The sequence below is a fragment of the Pan troglodytes genome, chromosome 13 (genome assembly GCF_028858775.2).
Source record: "Pan troglodytes isolate AG18354 chromosome 13, NHGRI_mPanTro3-v2.0_pri, whole genome shotgun sequence".
NCBI classification, from domain to species: domain Eukaryota; kingdom Metazoa; phylum Chordata; class Mammalia; order Primates; family Hominidae; genus Pan; species Pan troglodytes.
Window position 1 is genome coordinate 33,075,841 of NC_072411.2, and position 25,960 is coordinate 33,101,800.

The 25,960-nt window shown below is 37.5% G+C and overlaps 1 protein-coding gene and 1 non-coding gene across 2 annotated transcripts; both read right to left on the bottom strand.

Moving 5' to 3' along the window:
- Positions 1-1,971: 1,971 nt before the first annotated feature.
- On the bottom strand, positions 1,972-25,830 carry ANKRD30BL (ankyrin repeat domain 30B like). The gene is given in 11 exon segments (XM_063790428.1): positions 1,972-3,441; positions 11,301-11,496; positions 12,020-12,227; positions 14,904-14,968; positions 17,526-17,688; positions 18,655-18,761; positions 20,972-21,053; positions 21,055-21,137; positions 21,300-21,414; positions 25,473-25,596; positions 25,599-25,830. Coding segments are annotated over 7 exon segments (741 nt in total). The 5' UTR covers positions 25,687-25,830; the 3' UTR covers positions 1,972-3,441; positions 11,301-11,496; positions 12,020-12,227; positions 14,904-14,968; positions 17,526-17,546.
- On the bottom strand, positions 16,235-16,341 carry LOC129143447 (U6 spliceosomal RNA). The gene has a single exon (XR_008546892.1). It is a non-coding gene; the product is annotated as a U6 spliceosomal RNA (small nuclear RNA).
- Positions 25,831-25,960: the final 130 nt, after the last annotated feature.

The following is a 25,960-nucleotide window of genomic DNA, read 5'->3' on the forward strand; positions in this document are numbered from 1 at the left end:
GATGAAAGCTGCACTGAGTAGATATGAGCATAGATTAATTCGCCATCATGAAAGAAAAGATTCACAAATTTGAGACACTAGTGAACTATGAGCAAACTTCCAGCAGGTAGTATAGAAGTCCCCAAAGAGGTAAGAGGAGAGGCAGAATCAAAAATTTGAGGAAAAATTGGCTAAATATGTTCTAAATTTAACAAAAGCCATAATCCCTCAGATCTAAGCTGGGATCTGGTTGATAGAAAAGAAATGAAAATATGATTGTAATTTCTTATACCATCTATGATATGATATAATATTACTTGAAGGTGGATTGCGATGAGGTAAATTCATACATTATAAATCCTAAAGCAACTGCTAAGACAGCAAAGAATTATACCTAATACCAAATAAACTTATACCAAAAAAGATATGACTAAATCATAAAGAAATGTAAAACTAGATTAATAACTAAAAATGTTATGCATATACAGATATGTAACTAAATCATAAAAATTACTAAACTAGTCTGAAGGAAGCAGAAAAAGGAAAAAAGCAAAGCAAAGAAGATCTGAGACTAATAGAAATCAAACAGTGTGATGACAGACAACTCTAATCATATCAATAATTACATTATAAATTAAACTGGTCTAAAAACCTCTGCTCAAAGGCAGATTATCAGAATGGATAAAAGAGCAAGTCTTATCTGTATAATGAGTATAAGAAATAAACTTTAAATATAAAGACAAAAATTGGTTAAAAGATTAAACAAGATATACCACACTAACACTTTACAAAAGAAGGCTGAGGAAGAGTGGTTGTATTAATACCAAAGTACATTTCATAGCAAAAAATATTACCAGCAATAAACAAGGTCACTTTATAGTGACAAATGGTTCAATTAATCAAGAAAACATAACAGTCCTAAATATTTATGAACATAATAACGTAAATGCTTCAAAATACATGATACAAAAATTGATAGAACTGCAAAAGAAATAGACAAATTCCCAAGTATAGCCTAAAATTTCTAAACCCCTTACTCAAGTGGTATAATAAGGAGGCAGAAAATTCTGGAAAAATGTTGGCATGTGTACTCACCAGTCTAGACATTTTCCCACTACCTCTGTATGTATGCTGCTTTAGTTACAAAAAGTTAGGTAGGATCTTGGGAGATTTCTTCTTGGATACCAGAATTATCAACCACATCAACAGTATACCTAACAACTAAAATAATTCTTTTGAGCAGATTACCACTGAAGAACTTGTAAGTTAAATCCAGTAGCCTTTTGAGTAATTTTACTGCTTGAAATTCTCACGTTTAAAAGAAATTTGCAACATCACTTTCTCAGACTCCTCTCCTACGTTTCTTTAACCACTGCTCAGTCTCCTTTACCAAGTCCTTTGACTCTTGTGAAATGTTGATATTCCCAGGGTTTTGTCAATGGCTTTCTTTTTATTCTACATCTTCTGCCTCATGGATAAGCTCATTGAGATCTATGGCTTTTCCTAATAATTATAATAAAAGTATTCTAAGCCTGCATCTTCAACCAGAGTTCTATCTCCAGCTAGAAATGCATATAATCCAATTACCTACTGAAAGTATCCCTCATGAATGTTTCATTGAACTCAATATGTAAAGAAACTGTTGGTCTGTCCCATGACTGTTTGCACTTCTCTGTTAACCTGACAAATACCTACTCCTTCCCCATGAGCATTGTAAATGCTTGTGCACAATCTGAAAACTTATGAATGACCTGAGATTTTATCTGTCCCCTAGCTTTTTAAACTCAATTATCACTAAGCCATATTAACTGCACCTCTTTTCTGCCTTTGCTTTATCTTTCCAGTGCCACTGGAAATACAAACTTATTTATTTTATATTTATATTTCCTCATTAAATGTGGCCCCTTAACTGATGGCTTTCACAGGGAAAAAGAAACCCTACAAATTACTGTTCCTATTTTTTAAGTTAAAAAAATTAATCAAAATACAATAATGCCAAAGAAGGACCTACATGTTTAAATGTGTAAATTGAGCTTCTGAACTTGATTCATTTTACCCTTGATGGATCAAACTTTCATAATAGATTGATACTAGGCCACAGATTGGTTACAAAAAAAAAGACTATCACATGAACTACTACAAAAGCTTAATCTTTCAATCTTTTTACGTGATTATCCTCCATCTATCTTCTATATGAAGGGCCAGACACTATAGGCCACAGGCCAAATTCAGCTTTCTAAATGGTTTTATATACAAACTTTTATTGGAGTACAATCATGCCTCTTTGTCGATACATTATCTATGACTCCTTTCACTCTACAATGGCAGAGTTGAATAGCTGTAATAGAGACCACATGGCCCAACATATTCACTATCTGGCACTTTACAGGAAAAGTTTGCCAATCTCTGCTTTATACCATGACCAGAATACCCTGATACTCAAATCTAATCTTGTGACTCCCCTGCTCAAACTTTTCCACTGAATTCCTGCAGAAAACATTGCTGGCTTCCTATGCATAGTCATTATTTATTCTTTATTGCTGCAGAAACACATGTTCACTTAGATATTTATTATTCCATTACCCCCATCCAATATTAAAAGAAAAATCAGTATTGTAAGCTAATCACAGTAATTACATTTGCTTTCCTAGTGATTGGTATAGAAATTAGCATGTGGTATAATCCAGCCAATAAAATGTTACAGGAAGATTACTGAAAGCTTCCAAGTTTTCTTCTTATTTAAAAAAAAATGTGAACAAAAGCAACCCTCCCAGCCTTCAGATATTGTCTTGAGATAGCATGATGATTGGAGCTGTTGCTAATTAGCCAAGCAAGAAAGGAGACATGAACAAAACACTGCCAATAGCACAACTAATAATGGGGGGTGGGGAGTGAGATCCTATAACATCCCTGTACCACCAAAACATTAGTTCATCTAATATTTACAGCCAGAACTATTTTGGGAATTTTTCCAGGGCTTACAGAATAAGATCTACTCATTTCTACACTATGAAAATGTGTTGCCTAAGCTTGCCTTATCTAGACATTCAAGCCATTCCCGACTACTCCCATACCACACTATTTCCATTAGGGAACCCAAAGTGCCAATAAACTCTACAAAGTTCACTCAAGCATCTTACCATTTGTACTTGCTTTTGTAGCTGTTTTTTTATAGGACATGTGATCATCTTAGATGTTCCTTCTTCCAAAACTTCAATTTTATTAGATGTTACTCCTGCCACTCATTCAGTCTTTACAGATGTTTCTTTTTCCTCCCATGTGGTCTTTGTAGGTCTTTCTCGTGGCCATGCAAATTTCTCAGATGTTTCGTTCACAGGCCTTGTAATTTTCCTAGGTGTTTCTCCTGCTGACTGTTCAATCTTTCCACATATTGCTTTCCCCAAACATTGAACTTCGTCAGATGTTCCCTCCACCAAGGGTGCAGCTTCATGTTGGAAATAACTTTTTGGTGACACAAAGAAGAGTTAGCACTCCAGCCACAGGTTAACACTCCAGCAAGGCAAATTTACTTCTATAGAAGGCTGAGTCTTGCGGATGGAGCAATGGCAAGAGCACACTGGATAAGGGAGGGGAAAGGGTCCTTCTTCCTAACGCAGCTAGTCCCTACTTTTGTGTCTTTCCCCTATTGGCTAGGGTTGGACCACACACTCTAAGCTAATTTTGACTGGCTACTTCAAAGAGAACAGGGGTGCAAGCCAGAGTGGCGGGGTGGGTAGTTTCTGCAGGAAGGACGGTTACAGAGCAGGCGACTAAGGATGACTAAGGACAGAGCAGGTGACTAAGAATGACTAAGGACAGAGTAGGTGATAGGGACTAGGAGGGGGTCGTTTACTGAAACTAGGGGCAAGGAGGCATAAATAATGAGGAAGTTAAACTTTAAAATGGAGAACAAAGAACAGAGAAGCTGAACATACTGACATATTGGTTCTTTGAAGAGGAACTCAGAACTCACTGTACTTAACAATCTTGCCTCTCTTGAATTTTAAAGGACGTTAACAGGCTAAAACCTTTGAAGAGGAATTCACTGTATTCTACAATTCCCTCTTTCAATTTTTATAGCCCTTCCTCTTCAAACCTTTTTAACATGTCTTGGCTTTTTTTTTTTTTCCAACTTGATCCTCTAAAAAGAAAAGCCTATCTGAATAAGGTGGAGGACAGCTAAGGGAGGTTTTAGAAAGTGTTGTTTCTATAAGCCTTTGCACTAGCCCATGGATGCATGGTATGACACAACACCCAACAAGAATGGGTACAGCCGTTACTGCTGTAAGAGAAGTGAGAATTGAGGCTATGATTTCTTTCCATTTACTGAAACACCTTTCTAGCCATCTGAAGAAAGGGTTATTGACCCCAGAATTTTTAGCTAATTCATTGGATAAAGTGGTAAATCCTTGTAGGGCCCTTGTTATGCTCCCATTGGGGGCAGTGTTGTTTGCCCCCAATGGATAAAGATATATCACTGAGTTTTAATCATAACACAAACACCACCTTTTTCAGCTAATATCATATCCAGGGCCATTCTGTTTTCCCAGGCCATCTGGCTAGTTGGCCTCAATTGTTCTGCTATTCCTTTGACAACATCCCTGGTGGAATTAATAAACCACTGTTGATTATTGTAGATGTAATTCATCAAATCTACATTTTTATTGTCATCCACCAAAATATCAATTCAAATCTTGTAGCTATTTGATCTTAGGCTTAAATGTATCTGGTACTCCTCATGGGATTCCAATAGCATCTAAATAAATGGGGGAGTCAAAAGACCTGTAAGGGACTTCCCTTGCTTTACGATGTTGTGTTTTCCCTTTTTCTGGTTGATGAAATGCCAGAGTGAAAAGTATAGCCAACTGGACTAGAGCATGAGGGCTGCTCCAGTTACTTGGCAGAGTGTCCAGTAAAGGTCCACCACAATACCACCATACATCTGCTCAGGGGTGTATAAGGGATGACTGATTGGTAAGCTCTTGGAAAGTCTTAAGCTTACTGCATCCTTTTAGGTCCCCAAACAATGCTAAGTTTCCTCCTTTTTGTGAGAGACATGAAGTGAACTTAGTGTCGGGAGACGGAAGCTGGATGGCCCTTGGAGGCTGACCTGCAGGGTGTTGAACTTTGGGATATAGCAGAGAGGGAGATTGACATGACTTGTCACCCCAGACTGTGGAACCCTGGAAAAGAGCTACCATACAGCCCATGCCTGGTCGACTGAAGGACCATCCTAGTGGAAAGGGGACAATCTGGGCCTCTGGTGTGCTGTGTGCACAAGCGTAACAATTGCTTTTGTTTAAAGTGCGAACGCAGTATTTGACGCATTCCAACCAGGCATTCACATATTGATATCCTGTCTCAGTTGCCAAAGTTTGTTTTAGGTCTTTAACTTCTACAATAGCTACCTTGGTCTTCTCATTAGATGGAGGAGGAACAACAGTTTCATTGTGAGAGTTTTTGGAAGAAGACTTAGGGGAAGCTGTAGGCAGTAGGGGAGCAATGAAGCATATTCCAAAAGATCCAATAGGGTCTGTTTCTGAAAACTCAGCCCCCATATCATAAAACTAGCTTAAAGAAGGGAATTGGCTTGGAGAAGGGGAAGAATTTTGAGGGTTTGAAATAATAACCTGTATTGGATTGCAGTAGTTTACCTGAAAGTTAGGGGGAGCTATATCTTTAGTAAAATGAATGTATGGTTTTAGGAATTACAACTACTGTTTGGGGCAGTCCATCCTTGCTCTCACTTGCAAGCAGTTGGACCACCTATGTCATAAATGCTGTGTGTCAAGGGGGCAAGACTCCCAGTTGACACTGGGGTCTTCATTGAAACTTTCGCAGACTAAATGATCCAAATTCACTAATGTCCAGTCTGAGGAGAACCAGGAAGTACAGAGGTACCTTTCTGAAGTGGAGAGCTGTCTTCAACTTGACAAGTCTCCACAAGGTATAACAAGGCATGCATCAAATGTAATAGTTTGAGGCAAAATGGGTTCCATTGTCTGAGTCAATGTTTTCTATTAGCCTAAACCTGGGCACTATATTTTCAATTAAGGCCTTAACTACATTATTGGCCATCACATTTGAAAAGGGAATAGCTTTGACCCAGTGAGTAAGGTGATCTACTGTCACTAGTAAATATTTTAGATGACCTATTGGAGGCATCTCTGTGTAATCAATCAGGATACTTTAAGTCTGGACTCCTTCTCCCAAGGGGTAATCTTTTTATAGTTTGTTTATTAGTTTTCTTACATACTAAGCAACTGTCTGTAACCTGTTTGGCCAGAGTATAAATTCCTATACACCCCAAAACTTTCAGAACTGTGTCACACATGGCTTGGGACCCCCAGTGGTTCCCTTGATGCAGCTGGGACAAGTTTTCCCTCATAAAGGGTTTGAACAACATTTCCCTCTCGTCTGACAATATTCATTTTTATTCTGAATTCTCTTTAGCACCTATTTTTATTAGTTTCTCTTTTCAGTGGAAGAGAAAATGGAGATTATGGTAGGAGGAGGAAGGTAAAGAGTTCAGTGAAAAATAGATGTTTTAAAAGAAATGGCAGCCTGTTTGCCTATGTAATCTGCTAGGCTATTTCCCGGACTATCAAAAGAAAGACTTTTCTGGTGTCTGGGGACATGGACAATCACTATTTCTTCTGGCAACTGAAGGTTATTCAATACTTAGGTGATTAGATCCTTATGAACAAGATCTTGACGTTTACTATTAATGAGACCTCGTTCAGTCCAAATTTTTCCAAATGTACGAGCCACTCCAAAGGCATACTTAGAATTGGTATAGATGGCTACTTCCTGGTTCTGCAAGTACTTTAAGGCTCAGCTGAGTGCAAACAGCTCACAAGTTTGGGCAGACCAATTCTTAGGCAATTTTCCTGCCTCAATTTCTTCAAGAGTTTCCCTATCAATTACTGAATACCCATTGCATCTTTTTGCCTCAATCACCTGGGAGGAACCATCTATAAATAAGTGTCGTCCCATCCTGAAGGGAGTTTCTCTTAAGTCTGGTCAGACCTTTGTATGGTAATCAGTTAAATCTAAACATGTGTGCTATCTCTTTAGACTTGGATCCCCTATTAGGAAAACTGCTGGGTTAAGGGAATTATCAGTGGTTAATGTTAAATCATCTTTTTCTAACAGAATAGTCTCATACTTTAAGATTCTTGAGTCAGTAAGCCACCTCCCTGCTTTCTGGTTTAAGATAGTTCTAACTTGATGGGGCGTTATTACTGTCAATTTTCCTCCAAAGGTTAACTTCCTGCTTTCTTTGACCATTAGTGCTGTAGCCACAATGGATTGGATGTATTGAGGCCACTCACAAGTAACTGGATCTAAGACTTTTGACAGGAAGGCCACCATGGGCTGCCGATGGCTTCCGTGTTCTTAAGTGAGCACTCCTAAAGCTACCCCATTATCCACGTTGACAAAAAGGTGGAATGGCTTTTCTAGGGAAGGTAAGGCTAAGACAGGGCTGTTATAAGCCTTTTTTTCAGCTCTTCAACCTGATCGACTTCCTCAGAAGTCCACAGGAAATGGTCAGTATTCCCCTGGGCAAGTTTTGGATATAGAATTTTACTGTTTAGTGCATGTGAGTTAATCCATAAGCAGCAGTATCCAACTAATCCTAAAAATTTCCTGAGTTCTTGTTTAAGTTTGAGGCAAGGGTAGGGACACGATTCCCTCAACTTGTTCAGGCCCTATTCTTCACTTCTCTGCACTTATCAAGTGGTCTAAATATTTAATTTCAGGTTCTACATACTGAAGCTTTCCCTTTGAGACTCATAACCCCTCGAACTGCAGATGGTTGAGAATATGTGTAGAGAAGCCAGCTACCTTCTCTATATCTTCACCAGATATAAGAATATCATCAACTTATTGGAGCAGGCATATTTGTTTGGGATGATAACTTTTTCTAATACTTGTTCTAAAATTTGACTGAAAAGGTTAGGGGAGTTTGTGAACCCTTGGTGTAAGACTATCCATTGATATTGTTGTTTCTACCCTGAATGGGTATCTGCCCACTCAAAAGCAAATATATCTGGCCTATCTTCAGCCAGGAGACATACCCAAAAAGCATCCTTCAAATCTATTACATTAAACCATTGATTATTATATGGAATCTTGCTGAGAATGGTGTAAGGATCGAGGACAATGGGGTGGGTAGTTTGGACTATTTGGTTAATAGCCCTAAGGTCCCGTACCAGCCGATATGACCCATCTAATTTCTTGGCTGGCAATATTGGGCTGTTATAAGGGGACATAGAGGGCCCAAGAAGCCCATCTTTAATAAGACCTTCAATTATAGGTTTCAACCCTATCCTGCCCTCTAGGGGAATGGGGTATTGTTTCCTCCTTACTACTTCCCTGGGGTTTTTTAGCTTGATGTGCTTAGAGGGACTCAGAGTTTCCCTCAGTTTCCTTCTTTGGATCAGACATTAGGATTAATATATTTTTCATCTGCAGTGGTAAGTAGCTTTAATGAGGTGAGGAATCCTCTTGGGCTGAGTCGCAGGCCTATGCCTAACTTCAACATTAAATCCCTGCCTAGTAAATTAGTCCCTGCTTTAGGGATTAACAAAAACTGAATATGAGCTGATTGAGCCTGGTATCTGACTTCTGTGTTTTCTAAAATTTTTGCTTTAAATCCTTCTCCCTTTACCCCACAAACCAAAAGTTCCTCTGAAGAGCAGGCAATATTAGATGGGGGGGGGGAAACAAACAGAGGACCGAGCCACTCCTGAATTGACTAAAAAGGTTATAAACTCATGCTTAGGTCCCACTTCTAGACTTATCAAGGGCTCCTGGTGGGACTCAAGATAAAAGAGACAGAACCCCTGACACCATTATTCTTCCTCAAAAGCCATGAGTGGAAGGGCTTCTTTTTCCTTTTCTAATTTGGGACATTCTCTCTTGAAGTGGCCTGTTCTTCCACATTTGTAGTGCCTACCTTGCCCTTCCCCACTCTCAGTTCTGGGATTCTTTGATTTTACTCCCCCATACTATTTAGATGGCCTGGTAGACGAGAGCCTTGATCCTCCCAATGGAGGCTTGGGTCCTTTAAAGGAGGGTTTGGAACCTTTATAGTTTCTGGCCCACTGGAAGCTTTGTTTAGGGGTGCATGGGTTTGGAGCCATCTGTTGGAAGGTGAATAACATAAGTTTTGTCTTTTGTTTTTGCTTTTCTTCGTCTCTCTTCACAGATACTTTTTGAGTCTCTCTGAGGTTCACTTGAGGTCATTTCACTTGAGGTTCACTTCTCACTGAAGTTCACTTGAGGTCAGTTTTCCCAATCTTCTAATTTTTGTAACTTTTTTGAAATATCTGGACAATGTTGGCCAGGCGCAGTGGCTCATTCCTGTAATCCCAGCACTTTGAGAGGCTGAGGTGGGTGGATCACGAGGTCAGGAGATTGAGACCATCCTGGTTAACACGGAGAAACCCCATCTCTACTAAAAATACAAAAAAATTGCTGGGTGTGGTGGTGGGCGCCTGTAGTTCCAGCTACTCGGGAGGCTAAGGCAGGAGAATGGAGTTAACCTGGGAGGCGGAGCTTGCAGTGAATCAAGATCGCACCATTGCACTCCAGCCTGTGTGACAGAGAGAGACTCCATCTCAAAAAAATAAAAAGAAATATCTGGACAACTTTTAGTGACAAAATGGAGTCTTAACATTCCCTGTCCCAGGGGATTTTCCAAATTTAGGCCTGCATATTTTCTCATTTGCTCCTTTAGTCTGTCTAAATATTTCATAGTCCACTCATCTCTCTCCTGTTGTTGTATATCAAATGCTTTAGAGAGATTTTGAGTTTGGGGGTACTGATTCCCTAGTTTCTTTCATTATCATTTCCCTTATGTCTTGCATGTTTTCTTGGTGAGCTGCGTTATTATTATCCCACCGGGGATCTTGGGCAGGGAATTTTTGGTCCGTGGTAGGAACGTTTTGACAAGGAGGGTGTTCATATTCCCAAATTGCCATAGCAGCCCTACGGATCAGATCATGCTTCTTTCCTCCTCCGAAAAAAGGATGCCTAGGATGGACATAAACTCGACCAAAGTGTATAACTGAGGTCCCAAGAATTGATCAACCTGATCTGTCACCTCATAAGTGTCGTCTAACGATGGCTTAATTTCCTTTTTCAAACTTCAGACTTCTGAACTGGTCAAGGGAGCATTCACAAATACAATGGCTCCTCCTCCTTGTGGCATGTCTTTTAAGGGGAAGAGAGTTGGGGCTGACTCCTTAGGTGTGGAGGGAAAAGGGAAGTTCTGAACGTCCTTTTTACATTGCTGTACCTCATGCTGGAGTCCCTTTAGGGAGAGGTATTTAGGCTGACAGGTTCATGGGAGGATAACACCCAAGAATTAGAGTTGTAAGGAGGAGTAACAGCGTGAGCAGGAGAAGGATCTGGGGTGGGAAATGGGGTGGCAGCAGCTGCCCGAGGGGAAGGGTCAGAGGCACTGAGCAGGGCAAAATGGTATAGGGGATCCTATGTGCTGGCTTTAGGTGTGGGAGTCAGCTCGTCTGACTTTTCAATTTGAGATACTGGATCGGGTTCTTCCCTAGTTGTCTTTATGGGAATAAAGACAGGACCCTGTCTCCAACAAAGAGCATAGTCTAGTTCTTCTTGAGAAACCAGATTTTTATCATTAACATATTGAATTAGAAGTTGACATATTACATCCTCAATCGACCCAAACTTTGGCCAGAAGATTTAGGGTTTGAAAATGGGACCTTGGGTCCAAATGAAACAGCAATATTTTATCCTCTAATGCTTTTTCGTATGTTTAGTCCTCTCATTATTCTTCCAATATTTTAACGTGAGACCCAGGGGACTATCAGGGGACATGTCTTTGTTACTATCCTCTTCTTTTTTGCTCCCTATCTTACTTGGGGCTTTTCCCATGTTAGGTCCTGGTTAGGCTCAATCCCGCATGCTAGAGATTTCTTTCCTATCCTTTATCGCCAGCTGCTGGAGGCTCCTTGCACCCTTCTTTCACTTCATCCACTCTGGCTGCTTCCCTCCCAGGAATTTTAGGTCCCTCTTAGCATTGGCATCATGGTATAAACTCCACAGCAAGATCTGCCCTGAGCCCTATGAGGATACAGTGAATTCCTCTTCAAAGGTTTTTTATTCAAATAAAAAACCGCAGATAGGACCCACTCACTCCTCACAGCAATAATGCTTAGTATCATCCACACAAACAGCACCACAAGCAGTAGTGCTTGTGATCATTCACACACACTTTCAACCTCCAGAATATCCCGACCACCAAGGAAATACTTTGTCACCCCTGCGACATTTCTTACCTCGGTCTGTGCACAGTTAGCTTGTCGCCACGGTATGTGAAGATCCTTTCCCCAAAGTTGCTGGCCTGTTTCTTTCCACGTTGCTGAGAGCCCGGGTTTACTAATCGCACCAGTTGAGTCTTGATTCCTTACCTTTATGGCCACTGCAACGAGGCAGCAGGGTGCGCCTCCTCAAGGGAGAGGACTGGACCCTCCCCTAGAAGAGAATGGGAATGCTGGGTGGGCCCTCAAATTTGTGGAAAATAAATTTTCAGCGCTGCAAAGAACCGTCAGCACTCCAGCAACAAGTTTTTACAGCAAGGCAAATTTACTTCTATGGAAGAGTGGTCTTGCAGATGGAGCAATGGCAAGATCACACCGGACAAGGGAGGGGAAAGTGTTCTTATTTCTAACGCAGCTAGTCCCTACTGTTGTGTCTTTTCCCTATTGGATAGGGTTGGACTGCACACTCTAAGCCAATTCAGATTGGCTATTTCAAAGAGGGCAGGGGTATGAGCTGGAGTGGCAGGGTGAGTAGTTTCAGCGGGAAAGACAGTTACAGAGCAGGTGTCTAAGGATGACTAAGGACAGAGCAGGTTACTAAGAATGACTAAAGACAAAGCAGGTGTTAGAGGCTAGAAGGGGGTTGTTTAATGAAACTAGGGGCAAGGAGGCATAACGAACGAGGAAGTTAAACTTTAAAACGGAGAACAAAGAACAGAGAAGCTGAACATACTCACATATTTGTTCTTTGATGAGGAACTCAGCACTCATTGTACTTAATCTTCCCCCTCTTGAATTTTAAAGGATGTTTACAGGCTAAAATCTTTGAAGAGGAATTCACTGTATCCTATTCATCAGGTGTTCTTTCCACCAAGCTTTCAGCCGTGTCAGGTGTTCTTTCCGCCAAGGGTACAGCCTCATCAGGTGTTCCTTCAGATGTTCCTTCTGCCAAACACAGAGTCTGGTTAAGTTTTCCTTCTGCTAAATATCATCCTTCTGACTCTTTACCTGGAAAACTTCTACTCATTCAGCTTGCTTTCCTTAAATACTACCAAACTTTTGTTTTCTCCTTTTTTTTTTTTGAGACAAGAGCCTCGCTCTGTTGCCCAGGCTGGAGTGCAGTGGCACGATCTCAGCAGATCACTGCAACCTCCGCCTCCTAGGTTCATGAAATTCTCCTACCTCAGCCTCCCATGTAGCTGGTATTACATATGCATGCCACCCAGGCCCAGCTAATTTTTTGTATTTAGTAGAGATGGGATTTCACCATGTTAGTCAGGGTGGTCCCAAACTCCTGTGCTCAAGCAATCCGCCCGCTTTGGCCTTCCAAACTGCTAGGATTACAGGAGTGAGCCACCGCTCCTGGACACTACCAAACTTTTTAAAACTTTAATTCTTCACGTTGGATATAAAATGTCTGACACATACTGAATATGGTAATGACATAATAAGTGATAATTATAAGCTCCCAAAGGGGTTCTGGCACAGAGTAAGCACTAAATAAAGTAGTAAATAATAAAAAAGATGATAATAACAAGAAAAATGCTAAGTACCTTAATAAACTAGTAAATAATAAAAAATGACAATGATAATAGCAAGAAAGATGCTTAGTACGTTAATGATACCTGACAGTTATTTGTTAAGTGGACAAGTGGATAAACAAATAGAAAACATAGTTAGGAAATTCTGTTGGAAAAATGAAGAAATTCAATAGAGATAGCTCTATTGTATTATGAGCACCTTAAAGACCCAGACTATGTGTATTCCATGTTGGTCTCCTGCAACTTGCAAAATCTAACTTATAGAAGTCCTTTGATAAATATGTAATAAATTAAAGATGTGCTCATACAGTTCATATTGTACAATGTATTGTGTCACATTTAGGTATCACAGTAGCACTTCTGTTATTGTGAAAAATTTTTCCACTTTTATTATAATTCGTTTAGCCTAGAGTTGAGCTAGTTTTATATTTATAATGATAATATTTTGGCTAGTAGGAACAGAGTAACTTGTTGTAACAAAATTACTATCAACACACTAATTATTCAGCAGATAGAACAACACATCTTGTTCTAATGAAGTAAATATATCTTATTTGGTTTCAACTTAGAGGGAATGAAGTTGATAATAGTGAGACCTTGTTGGTACAAGACTATGTAACATAACCTGTACTTCTCAACAAAGAATTGCTTTTCTGACTTCTGCACTCAGCAGGTATCTTTGAAAAATAATCTCCTACTGGTACTGATGCACCCTTACTAAGTTATGTTAATTCTTATTGACATTCATTTAGTGTGCAAGAAAAGTATTATTGAGATCCAAATTCTAAAGATAGTTACTTTTTTAGTGACAAAAGTCACTATGCCACACAGTTGATCTTTGAATAAGGGTTTTCACTCTAGGAGCCCACTAATAGACAGATTTTTCTTTTCCTTTGCCACTGCAAGATACTAAGACAAATCTCGCCTCTGCCTCCTCCTTATCAGCCTACTCAACATAAAGGCAATGAGAATGAAGTCCTTTATGTATAATAATTCACTTCCATCTAATAAATAGTGAATATATTTCTTCCTCTTTATAAGTTTCTTTTCTCCAGCTCACTTTATTCTAAGAATACAGTATATAGTACATATAAAATAGAAACTCTGGGTTAATTGACTGCTTATGCTTTCAACTTTTTTCAGGCTCCAGGTCAACAGTAGAATGTTAGTACAGTTTTGGAGGAGTCAAAAGAAAGAGATTTTCCTATAAAGCAGATTTTCAGCTGCATGGGGGGATCAGCACCCTAACTCTCATGTTGCTCAATACTCAACTGTAATTAATTCTAATTTTCTAAATGCAAATCATTTATTGTAAAAATTAAATAAAGCCCAGAAGTTCAAGACCAGCCTGGGCAACATAAGGAAACCATGTCTCTACAATAAAGAAACAAACAAATAAATAATTTATTTGTTAAATAAATATTTAACACATAAACATTTTATATGTTTGTTTATGTTTAATAAACAAACAAATATTTGTTTATTTAACAGTTTATTTAACTGTGTTTATAGGCTATAATATTCAAATGTTGCAGTTTTCTGTTATTAATTCCTACTTTTCATTATTAGATGTTCTATTATTTGTGGCTTGTAATTCAAGGCACCTAAGCTATTTTATAATTTGTAATAAAATTTATTTATAAATATATTAATTCATTAAATTGGATAAGCTGATAATCCCCTATTACTGAGCTCATCAATCACACCAAGGATTATACATTTTATAACAAGCATAAATTTTTATGACAGTTGAGGAAACATAAAATAGATAAACTTAAAAATTGTTTTACTTATTTATACAAAAGTATTATATAGGATATTAGGGACCACAATTAAACAAACATTTTTTCAGATAATATTTTTGAGATTATAAACTACCTACAACTAAATTCTTAATGAATTCTGAATTATAAACTAAAAAATTAAATCAAAGCTTTGTATATAAAAAAACACTTACATATAGGTCTATATGTAAACACATGCTACTTACACATTGCTTTTCTAATAGCTCTTTTGTGATTAACACTCCTATAATCTTATGGTAGCACCACCAAGAGTAGTTTACTATCAGAGGTCTTACCTGGATTACTATTTTGAGAATTTTTAGATATCTTTTGTTTATATTCCAAAAGTTGTTGATGAACACTATGTATAAAAATGAAATAAATAAAATCACTATTTTAACATTGATATAAAAAATATTTACCAAATTTATTACATTCTTAGGGTATTTCAGACAATATTAGAGCTAACATCAGAACATTACTTTTTCCATAGACTTTAAGTTTGTAAGCTCTATGAACTTATTAAGCTTCTAATTAAAGAAGAAAGAAAGATAAAACACTCATGAAGTGAGGGCAGTATAACTCAGTAAATTAACTAGAGGTAGCTTGACATGTGGAAAATGTCCTTAACTCGGAATAAGTCCTAGCATGGCTACCAACAGGTATTTTTTCTTGAACAAGTTGCTTCTCTTAGACTCAATGTCTTCTAAAAATGAGGATTTTAGGGCCTTATTTCACTAGGTTATTATAGAGATTTAACAAGATAACATTTTAAAAATGCTTAAAATAAATAATGAAGCAAAAAAAAATTTGTTCTTGAACCTTATTGCTGAAACAATTTAAAATTTCCAATAAAACCCAATATATTGGCCTGGTGCAGTGGCTCATGCTTGTGAGGCAAGCACTTTTGGATGCTGAGACAGGAGGATTGCTTGAATCCAGAAGTTCAAGACCAGCCTGGGCAACATAGGGAGACCATGTCTCAACAAAAATTAAATTACAAAAAAAAACAAAAAAAATGTTTTTCTTCATAGGTTATAATATTCAAACATTGCAATTTTCTGTTATTAATTCCTACTTTTGGACATTAGATGTTCTATTCTTTGTGGCTTGTAATTCAGAGCATCTAAGCTATTTTATATTTTGTAATGAAATTTATTTATAAATATATTAAATCATTAAATCAGATAACCAAATTATACTCTATTACTGAGCTCATCAGTCACACCAAGGGCAGAAAACTAATAGATGTCAGCATCTGGCTTGGACTACTACTAGTCTTTATCTACCTCCTTAAACACTGAACCAACAAATCTTTGTTAGAATGATGCTTAGTCACTATGTTCATTTCCAGCTGCTGTGGAAGACAAAACCCTACCTTTATTTTTTGTAAGTTCCACAAAGAAGATGCAAGTTGGTATTTTCTCATTTCTGAGATCCCTACTAACAAAATATTGCACACAAGATCCTATGTGTTACCACATCTCATTTCATAGATGACCTTACGTAAATAATTTTTTGTATGAAAATCACAATTGCAATACCGGGTGTCACCCATTTTGCTTTGACTCACACCATTTCCTTGGAGCTAGTTAGAAAGTAGTAAAATGTCCTTTTGGGGACTGCAAGAAATATGCAACACCTTACAGATTTCTATGTCATCTTTGTGCGGGGACCATGCTGATCTTCTCAACGTTGTTTTAATTTTACTATATGTACCACTGAAGCCAGCACAAATCCTTACTTTTATACGTGAAGACTGATCAGTGATGGATGAGGCTTAGCTCTGTTAAATCTAACCAACTTACTTGAGATTTAGTGAAGTCTATTGAATGGCTTCATGGTGATGCAGCATTTGAAAATATTTTAGAAACTTGAGGTAGAGATGTAAGTAGCATGGGAGATTTTTACTTTTAGGAAAAAAGAATCACTTGAGGGGACAACCACAAGTTGGAACCCACTACAACTTGGGAAAGATGACATGGGATTTTACAGAATAAGATGAGACCTTCCACTACCTACTAAATGGTGCTACACAGGATATAAAGGGCCAGGGATATAGATCTGGTAACAAAGACAAAATGGATCTCTAATTTCTTCCTGTAACATTATTTCAACCTGACTTACAGTTTCAAACTACCACAACTAATATTGGCTAGAGAAAATAGAAAAAAGCCACTCAAAGGATAACTTACCATGAAGGTCTAGGCCATGTCCAGGCTAAGATGTGGGTTTCACATCAGGTTTTGAGTGTGAGGAGAAGAGTCAATTTGCTCACTATGTGTGTGGCTAAAGCTAAAAGTTCTAGCTGCCAGAGTGGGGTGCTGGTACTTTGGAAACAATGGCTGAGAATATGTATGTGAACTTTAAAAACGTAGTAACTTCGAAGTCTACACCATGAAGACTGAAGAATCTGTGTTAGTAAGGGCTTCCTGGTCACAAAGGCCAATCATTACCAGACTGCAGGAGCAGTTTCAATGGCAACGATGCAGCAACAGAATCAATGGAAACAACAAAATGAAGAGAATGGCCATTTCCGCCCCCCCGCCAATCCTTCTGACTTGTACAAAAGGAATGTCTTCCTTGGACTTAGGTTCAGATTCTTTAAAAAAATTCAAGAATGAAGGTATGGAAGACAGCCCCCTGGGGACATTATCAGGTTTTCTGCTTAAAGTGGACTTTTTGAGACCCAAATAACTAATTAGAAAAACCAAAATTGTGACATTATATTTATCCCATGCATAGGGGTTATACTTCAAATCAAGTAGACAACATTAGTGTCCCTAAAGCCCTAAAATAAAGAATCCTGGAGCCATTAATCCTTCTAACTAGTCAGCTTTTTGCCTAGTTTCTGGCTGATGAAGTGAACTAACTCACTGTCATTCAAAAACTACCTGAAACAAACTATAAAATCTCACCTAGCCTTTAAATGTAAACACTTAGAGATTAAATCCACAAGCAACAGCATAACGTTCTGCAATCATTCCACATGTAGCTTCAGCACAGATGTCAACATTTTGCTGAAGAAGCATGCCAACTATCTCTGATGATCCATGACATACAGCAAGCATGAGGGCTGTGCTAAAATAACAAAGAGATAACTTCATTATTAGGAACGAACGAATTTAATATGTGCCTGTCAGTATAGAATTAACCATTTACATGTATTAACAAACGTTAAGTATCTTGAGTGCTCAAGTGTTTATCCTTGTAAATCATGACCAAGGCTAAAAGGAAGGGGTGAAAAGACTCATGTCTCACTGGGATATGGCATAGTAGAATTGGCTAACATAAAGTCCACTGAGGGGCAAGGAAATACGTTCTGTTCACTAATCTAAAAGAGGCAAAGTTTTAAGTGAAGAATTATGTATTTCCTCCTTAGTCTGATATAATATTTTGTACTTCAAAGTCAGCTAGAAGTCGGACAAGTGAGAGCAATCTGAAGACTTAAAACAATATTAGGAATAATATTGTCCTGAGTACCTGGGACTACAGGCTTGTGCCACCATGGTTGGCTAATTTTTATATTTTTCACTGAGATGGGATTTTACCATGTTGGCTAGGCTGGTCTCAAACTCCCGGCCTCAGGTGATCTACCCACTTGGCCTCTCAAAGTGCTGAGATAACAGACAACAGCTACCATGCCCAGCAAATATTGCATTTTTTAAAAGTGTATGAAAAACAGAAGTTAGAAAAATACTATAAAGGTGTTAATCATTCAATACTGAATTATAAAGTAAACTAAAAATTCATACTTCTTAAAACTAATACAGAACCACTTTAGCTAATAGAAGATAATGCAACCAAAAACATCAGATTAAAAATAAGAATCAGTCAATATAATAAAAGAAGAAAATCCTACTGTATACTGTTCTTTGTGTTGACCAGTCCAAATAATTGCTTTTCTTCCTAACTGATAATTCGTGTTGGTATTTTTCTGTATAATCTAATAATTTTAAGTAAATGTTACTAATTTAATATTTCTGACTTGAGGTTTATTACTCTAGCACACTACTCAAGTGTTTTTTAACAAAAAAACTACTATACCATTTAAACTTATCAACTGCATTTGCATTTGCATTTTTTGTCAGTAAAAATTTCACAATTTTCTCACTTCTTTTCCTTATGGCCAGTAAAAGTGGTGTGTGGCCAGCCTGTAAAACAGCAAAAACAAGTTATAATTCATGAAATTACATATTTCTCAGCTGAATTGAATACCTTATATAATATCCTATGAACTTAAACAATGGAAAGTAAATCAATAGCAATCCCTTCTTTCTCACTTTTCTGTGCTTTCCCATGCACTGCACCTTCTCTTGTAAACATTCAGCCTCTGCATCACCACATTAACTCTAGTTATCTCCAAAAATCATTATATTGTAATGATTTTATTGTTTCCCATGTAAACCAAGAGCTTCTTGAGGGCAGGGGCTGTATCTTTTACCTCTATGTCCTTAAACCCTAAGACATAGTAGTAAATACTTTATTTTTTACTAAATTAGTAATCTAAATTATTACCTCTAGAACAGTGTTTCTTCAACTATATTCCAAAGAATAATTACCTTACCAGAAGCACTGTACCCCAACAGATTCCACCATTATCTATGTTCAAGAAATATTATAAAACTGTGAATTAAATATTCATTATTCAAGAAATGAATTGAACTTTACCTAATCCTTATTTGACAGTATATTTTTGTGGCAAACATTAACATTTGACAAATTAGAATTTCAGGGATACAGTTTTGAAAGCTTCCCCCCAAAAATGGAGGTTTCCTCTGGCTGATACAAACTCAATTGATTCTCTTCTATCAATGATTCCAAGATTCCAAATGCCAATGTCAGGCACTCCTGCTCTAAATGGGTCACTAAGGAAGTGGCTCTAAATTAAAAGAGATTGGCTTCAAATAAACGTTGATTGCTTATTATTAAATGGTCCATGGGGTTTATCCTATTACCAGACAATAGAATTTTATCTCGGCTATTAGAAATTCGGTATACAAGGCCAGGCAAGGTGGTTCATGCCTGTAATCCCAGCACTTTGAGAGGCCAAGACGGGCAGATCACAAGGTCAGGAGATCGAGACCATCGTGGTCAACATGGTGAAACCCCATCTCTGCTAAAAATACAAAAAATTTAGCTGGGCGTGGTGGCACATGCCTGTGTCCCAGCTACTCAGGAGGCTGAGGCAGGAGAATCGCTTGAACCAGGGAGGCAAAGATTGCAGTGAGCCGAGATCACACCACTGCACTCCAGCCTGGTGACAGAGCGAGGCTCCATCTCAAAAAAAAAAAAAAAAAAGAAAGAAAAAAAAAGAAAAGAAATTCAGTATAAAAGTTTATTCTCTATTATAATGATACTCCTAGGATCCTAATGCATATCTACTTCTTAAAATGCAATAATCCATTTTTATTCTGGTTTCTATTGTAATTGATACTATTTTTTGGCAAAATATCAGAAGTATGAATAAAATGGCTTATTAACGAAAGTTCTAACTCATGTATGTGGCTTAGCAAAATAGAAGCCATAAATCACTTGAATTTTAAGGGACAATTCTGTGGAGAAAGATATAATATTTTTTCTGCAATATGCATAACCTATTCAAATACAACCATGATTAATCTAAAAAGGCTTAAAGGCTTTCTAATAGAAGATGATTACTTATGGTTTATATGAAGAAAAATCGTCATTTAAAAAATATTCTAAATTTTAGAAGACAACCCCATTATTAATGAATTAATGTAAAATATAAACTATATATTATAAACACCTGTAAACTGTCTTCAATAACTTGAAATCTTTACCAAAATGTACTATGAGAGAGGAATTGATAACTGAAATATTTACAGAGGCAAAAGAGGTAAGTTGAATAAGTGATGTAACTAGGTGGGCACAGTAGCAAACTGGAAACATATGCTTTATGTAAAATTAGAATGTCTTCATAGCATACCAAACAGTCATACGGGCTCAAAAGACACAAGATTCAATCCTTTAAGAGGAAATCCAGATTTCTGCATGTCTCCTAAATTTTACATGTTGACTCAATTTATGCAGGCAAATTTTACTTTCCTGTAGTTTTACACTAACTGGAAAGAAAAAAAAAACTTGGGTGGGAAAGAATATTTGAAAATGTTTTACCTTTAACAAATTTAAATATTTATCATAATGCACAGAAAAGCCATACTAATAGTTCTTGTAAAAATATTAATATTTAAAGCAAAATCCTAGACCATTAAGTTTTCTCAAACTATTTTCATAGAAAAATAGGAATGTTTGAGCTTCCAAATATAAAACAATTTACATATGTTAATGTTAAAACAAATGGATTTCAAATATTTTGAAAATAACATTGGCTAATGTCTACCTTGTTCTTCACTTCGATGTCTGCACCACAGGACAGCAATTTTGCCACCACTGACAAATTCTCACTGTTAACAGCATAATGTGTTGCCATACACATCTACAATATTTGGATCAGCACCAGAATCTATGAGAATATTTGCACAAGCCTCCCTCTGGCATTGCAGAGCCTGTCACTATTAAAGCAAAAAGTGAATTATAAATTATAGGAAATATAAATAAATATTCCACAGGTTTCACAAACCAGTTATATTTCAATGAGATAGATTCATTTTTATTCTATGTATTTAAACCAAATCCATCTCCTGCTGAAAGAACTGGCTACCATTTACCTTCATCAGAATGGTCCTATTTTCACCATCAAGGACGTCAAGCTGACACTTTCTATCTACCAGAAGTGTTACTACTTCTGCATGGCCATTGGCACAGGCCCAGTGTAGAGCAGTCCTACAAGAGTGAGAGGCCTTTTAAGGAAAGTTTAGTCCACTGTCCCAAAACATAGAATGATTTATGTAATTGTCAACATTAAATACCATGCTCTTTCTCTGCCTTCAAAACAAATATTTAATATTCTCCTGAAGAAACTACAATATTCATTCACTGTTATTACTCACTACATTAATGAAAGAGTGCCTGTTTGAATAGAAAGAGCTTGGCCTTTGGATTCAGTTCAACTTGGGCTTGAATATTACTTTAAAGTCTTTCACCTTCTACTATCACTTAACCTTTCTCTGCCGCAATTTTCTCATCAATAAAGTGAAGATGAATACAGTAGTTATCTCACAGGACATCACTGTGATGCCTCATGAGAATATGTGCAATGTATTTGGAAGAATTCCTAGCACATGTAACAGCTCAGTAATTGATAGATAATGTAATTATTTCTACTACTTAACAAAGAAAACATTTTAAGTTAAATGGTACAATTATGCCTAATTTGTGGTATGTTTTAAAGGTTAGAGATAAAGCTATTTTAATAATTCTGAAATACTCTATTTCTCATATTTTAACATCTCTGACATTGAAATGCCGCTTATAAGTCATTATTTGTTACAAGTATATTTTGCAGAAATTTAAACAATCTTGTATTGGTACATAAATAAGGAGGCATCACACAATTCACCGTGCCTTCCATGAAGTGGAATATGGTATATACAACAGGATGATGGCAGTCTTAGTCATAGGATTAACACTTAAAGAAATTTTAGCTTTTAACAGTGCTATACAAAAGGAGAGTTGAAATAAAAACAAACTGTTAAAACAAAGTACTTCTTTAATATTTTTAAAACTTCAAGCCAAAGAAAACTTGGGATTCAAGAAGGTATGGCTCATTTTATTCCATGTTTAGATTTACAGAATGTATGTAAATTCATATTTAAATTTATAGAATGCATGTAAATTAGGTATTTCCAATGATTAATATTACTATTTAAAGCTGTTATAAATTTCCAAAATCGTGGTTGGTAGTTATCTTTTACTAGTTTCTTACTTCAGAAGTGTTTTTGTTTTAAAGATGAGAGGAAAAGCTTCAATTGAGATTCATTCCTGGTACTCCAACTTTAAATCTCTCACTTTGCTAAGGCTGAGCAGGTAAATGTGAAATTTTTAAGGATGAAAGGATCTTGAGAGTTAATGTATCTTCTACATAATAGGCATTCAGCTTACATGTGATAAATTGATTAAAAGGATAAATACAGTTGAGAAGTTCAATACCTTAAAAAAACTGCTATAAATAAAGCACTTATATTTTCTATTTTATTTTCTTAATAATAAAACTACACTAATAATCTATAATTATTGACATATATGTAATAAATCTATATATAATAAAAATATGTGTCTAATAAGATGTATATGTATATCAACAAGCACAGGTAAAAAGATTGTCTTTTGAAGATGCTAAAAGTTCACAGAATATACTAATCCACAAAAAGTAATAATTAAATTACGGAAAGTGAGAAATTATTTTTATTGGTGCAAAATTATATTTCTGCTCTTCCCAAAAATTTTTCATTAATAATAAACTTTTTCTAATAGCATTGTACATGCTCAATGTGGAAATCAAAGATAATAAAAAGGAAAAACATTTTATATTAAATGCCCTCAAATAACAAATTTTATCATATTTCATACACAACTTCAGATAACACAAGACTGTAGTCTGTGTGTATGTATAATCAAACTGAACTTTACCCTCACTTGATACACCAAAATACATTTTCAAATGTCACCTACTCCTCTACATATTTCTACCCTCAGTGGTCACATATTATCCCATGCTGCAAATTCACTGAAATGTATTTATAAAAGTCATTATATGGATTCTTCTTAATAATATGGTACTTACCACCAAATTGTCTATTTGAAAAGTTATCTGCAACTTAAACTTTAAACAGCAGTATAAATATCACTGCTCTTTATCCTCACAAACTTTGTAGATAGAAAGCAGTATTTGATTCCTTTTTTAACTTAAATGCCTTCTGTAACCAGGAACACTAAATATTGTTTTCTGTGTGCATAGGTCACTTACAGATCTTAAGAAAATACTTTCCCAATTTTAAATTAGAAGCAAAGTACTATTTTTAGATCTGCAATTTAGATCTCTAACTTAAATTGCTCAATTATAATTAGAGGGTTTTTTGTTGATTTAAGTGAATTATCTATAAAATGACGATTTAAAAATCTAATATGTATACACACACGCACATACATGTGTAGTAAATATTTTACAAGTATGCTGCCTTTTATTTTTTCTCATTACAGTTTAATTTAATTTTGTTTTGCTTAATTATCCTTCAGACTGCTTGCTTCTGAGCTTCTTAGAAAGGTGTTGTCAACATAAAAATGTACCTGTGTAAATAGGTATTTATGTTTTCTTCTGGTGCTTTTATCATTTTGTATATTAAAAAAATTTAATCTATATTCCATCAGAAATTTACTTTGTGGCATAAAAATCTAGTTTTCTCCAAAAAGCAGGCATTTCACTTATGAAACTAATTCTTTCCCTACTAGTATAACCTGTGAGCATTATCAAGTTCTAAATTCTTAGATATTTGGGTGTTTCTGGATTTTCTACTCTGTTGTATTCATTTACCTGTCTTTTCAGCTGTTATCAAATAATTTGTGATTTATTTATTTATTTTTGAGACAGAGTCTCACTGTCTCCCAGGCTGGAGTGCAGTGATGGGATCTCAGCTCACTGCAACCTCCGCCTCCCAGTTTCAAGCGATTCTCCCTCCTCAGCCTGCCGAGTAGATGGGCTTACAGGCTCCCGACATCCTGCCTGGCTAATTTTTGTATTTTTGTAGATTTGGGGTTTCACTATATTGGCCAGGCTAGTCTTGAACTCCTGACCTCAGGTGATCCACCCGCCTTGGCCGCCCGAAGTGCTGGGACTACAGGCATGAGCCACGACGCCTGGCCGTTTTTTTTTTTTTTTTTCAAATTTTATTTATTTATTTATTATCATTATTTTGAGACGGAGTCTTGCTCTGTCACCCAGGCTGGAGTGCAGTGGTGCGATCTCGGCTCACTCCAAGCTCTGCCTTCCAGGTTCACGCCATTCTCCTGACTCAGCCTCCCAAGTATGTGGGACTATAGGCGCCCACCACCACGCCCGGCTAATTTTTTGTATTTTTAGTAGACACCGTGTTAGCCAGGATGGTCTCGATCTCCTGACCTCATGATCCACCCACCTCGGCCTCCCAAAGTGCTGGGATTACAGGCATGATCCACCGCGCCTGGCCATGGCCCATTTTGTGCAAATTAATAGCACATTTTGAAATCTAGAAGGGCAAGACTTTTCTACTCCATTACAAAATGTTTTAAATGTCATCACAATAGTAAAAGACAGCGTGTGTAATTTTTAAAATGTTAAAACGTTGATAACTTTATTTGGTTTATGTAAAACTGATAAAGAACTTGCATCTTCAGAAAAATGAGTCTTCTTAAATTCGAAAACATAAACCATCTTCCCACCTCAAAGTTACCTTCTAAGGTCCTCAGCAAAGAATATATTTACATAGACGTTCATTGATATTGAAATGGATACTGGACTTTATCCAAAAAATTTTTAGCCAAGAAGTTAATATATTATGGGGATTATTTCATTATGCACCATTTCATAATGTATCTAACATTATCTTTTAAAACCTGTACATTAAAAGTAAAACCCTGTATGTACTTAATTTTATAAGTTAAATCACTTTAAAATTCTCTACACAGTGCTCTGTGAGAGGAAGTGGGAGTGAAGGAGAAAGCAGCTAAAGTTTGGGGTTGATTTTAAGGTGGCCTGTGCCCTCCGCCCTGCAGGGCTCCCTTATCCAAGGCCTGGGGGGCCTGCCCGGGAAGAAGGCCAAGAGCTCGGGGCCCAGGACGGCCGCCCCGCTGCCCGCCACTCCTCCACCTGCTCCCCTCGTCCCCAGGACCCCCAGCCCCCACTCTGAAGGGGCGATCCTCCCACAGCCTCCTCCTCCTGCAGCCCCGGCTCAGGCAGGGCCTGGTACCTCTTCTTCGCATCTCTTATGTTCAGGTCCATTGTCGTCTTCTTCATCATCCTCTCCGGCTTCCAGGCTTGGCCCCGGGAGGCAGCTTTGTGGATCTTCCTGAGATCCCCATGGTGAATCACTAAGAGTCGTTGTTGGTGTAGACCAGCTGACTGAAGGGGCTTGGGCGCTCTGGGCCCGTCTGGCCCTTGAGGGCGGCAGAGAGCCTCTCCATGGCTGCAGCCACCTGCTAGAGAGAGCCCGTGCCTCCCGCTGCTCGCCCTTCCCCAGTCCCCGCCGCTCGCCCTCGCCCTTCTTCAGTCCCTGCATCCGCCCTGACACGACTAGAAATCTCAGTCGGGCCAAGCTTTTGGACACTCCATCCTCTCCCGGGAGAAAATGGCTGCGCAAAACCGTTAGGCAGCTGAGCAGAACCTTTAGGCCGCTGAGCAGAACCGTCAGGCAACAGCGCATGCGCAACTCAGCAGACCTGGGAGACACGCGAGGCA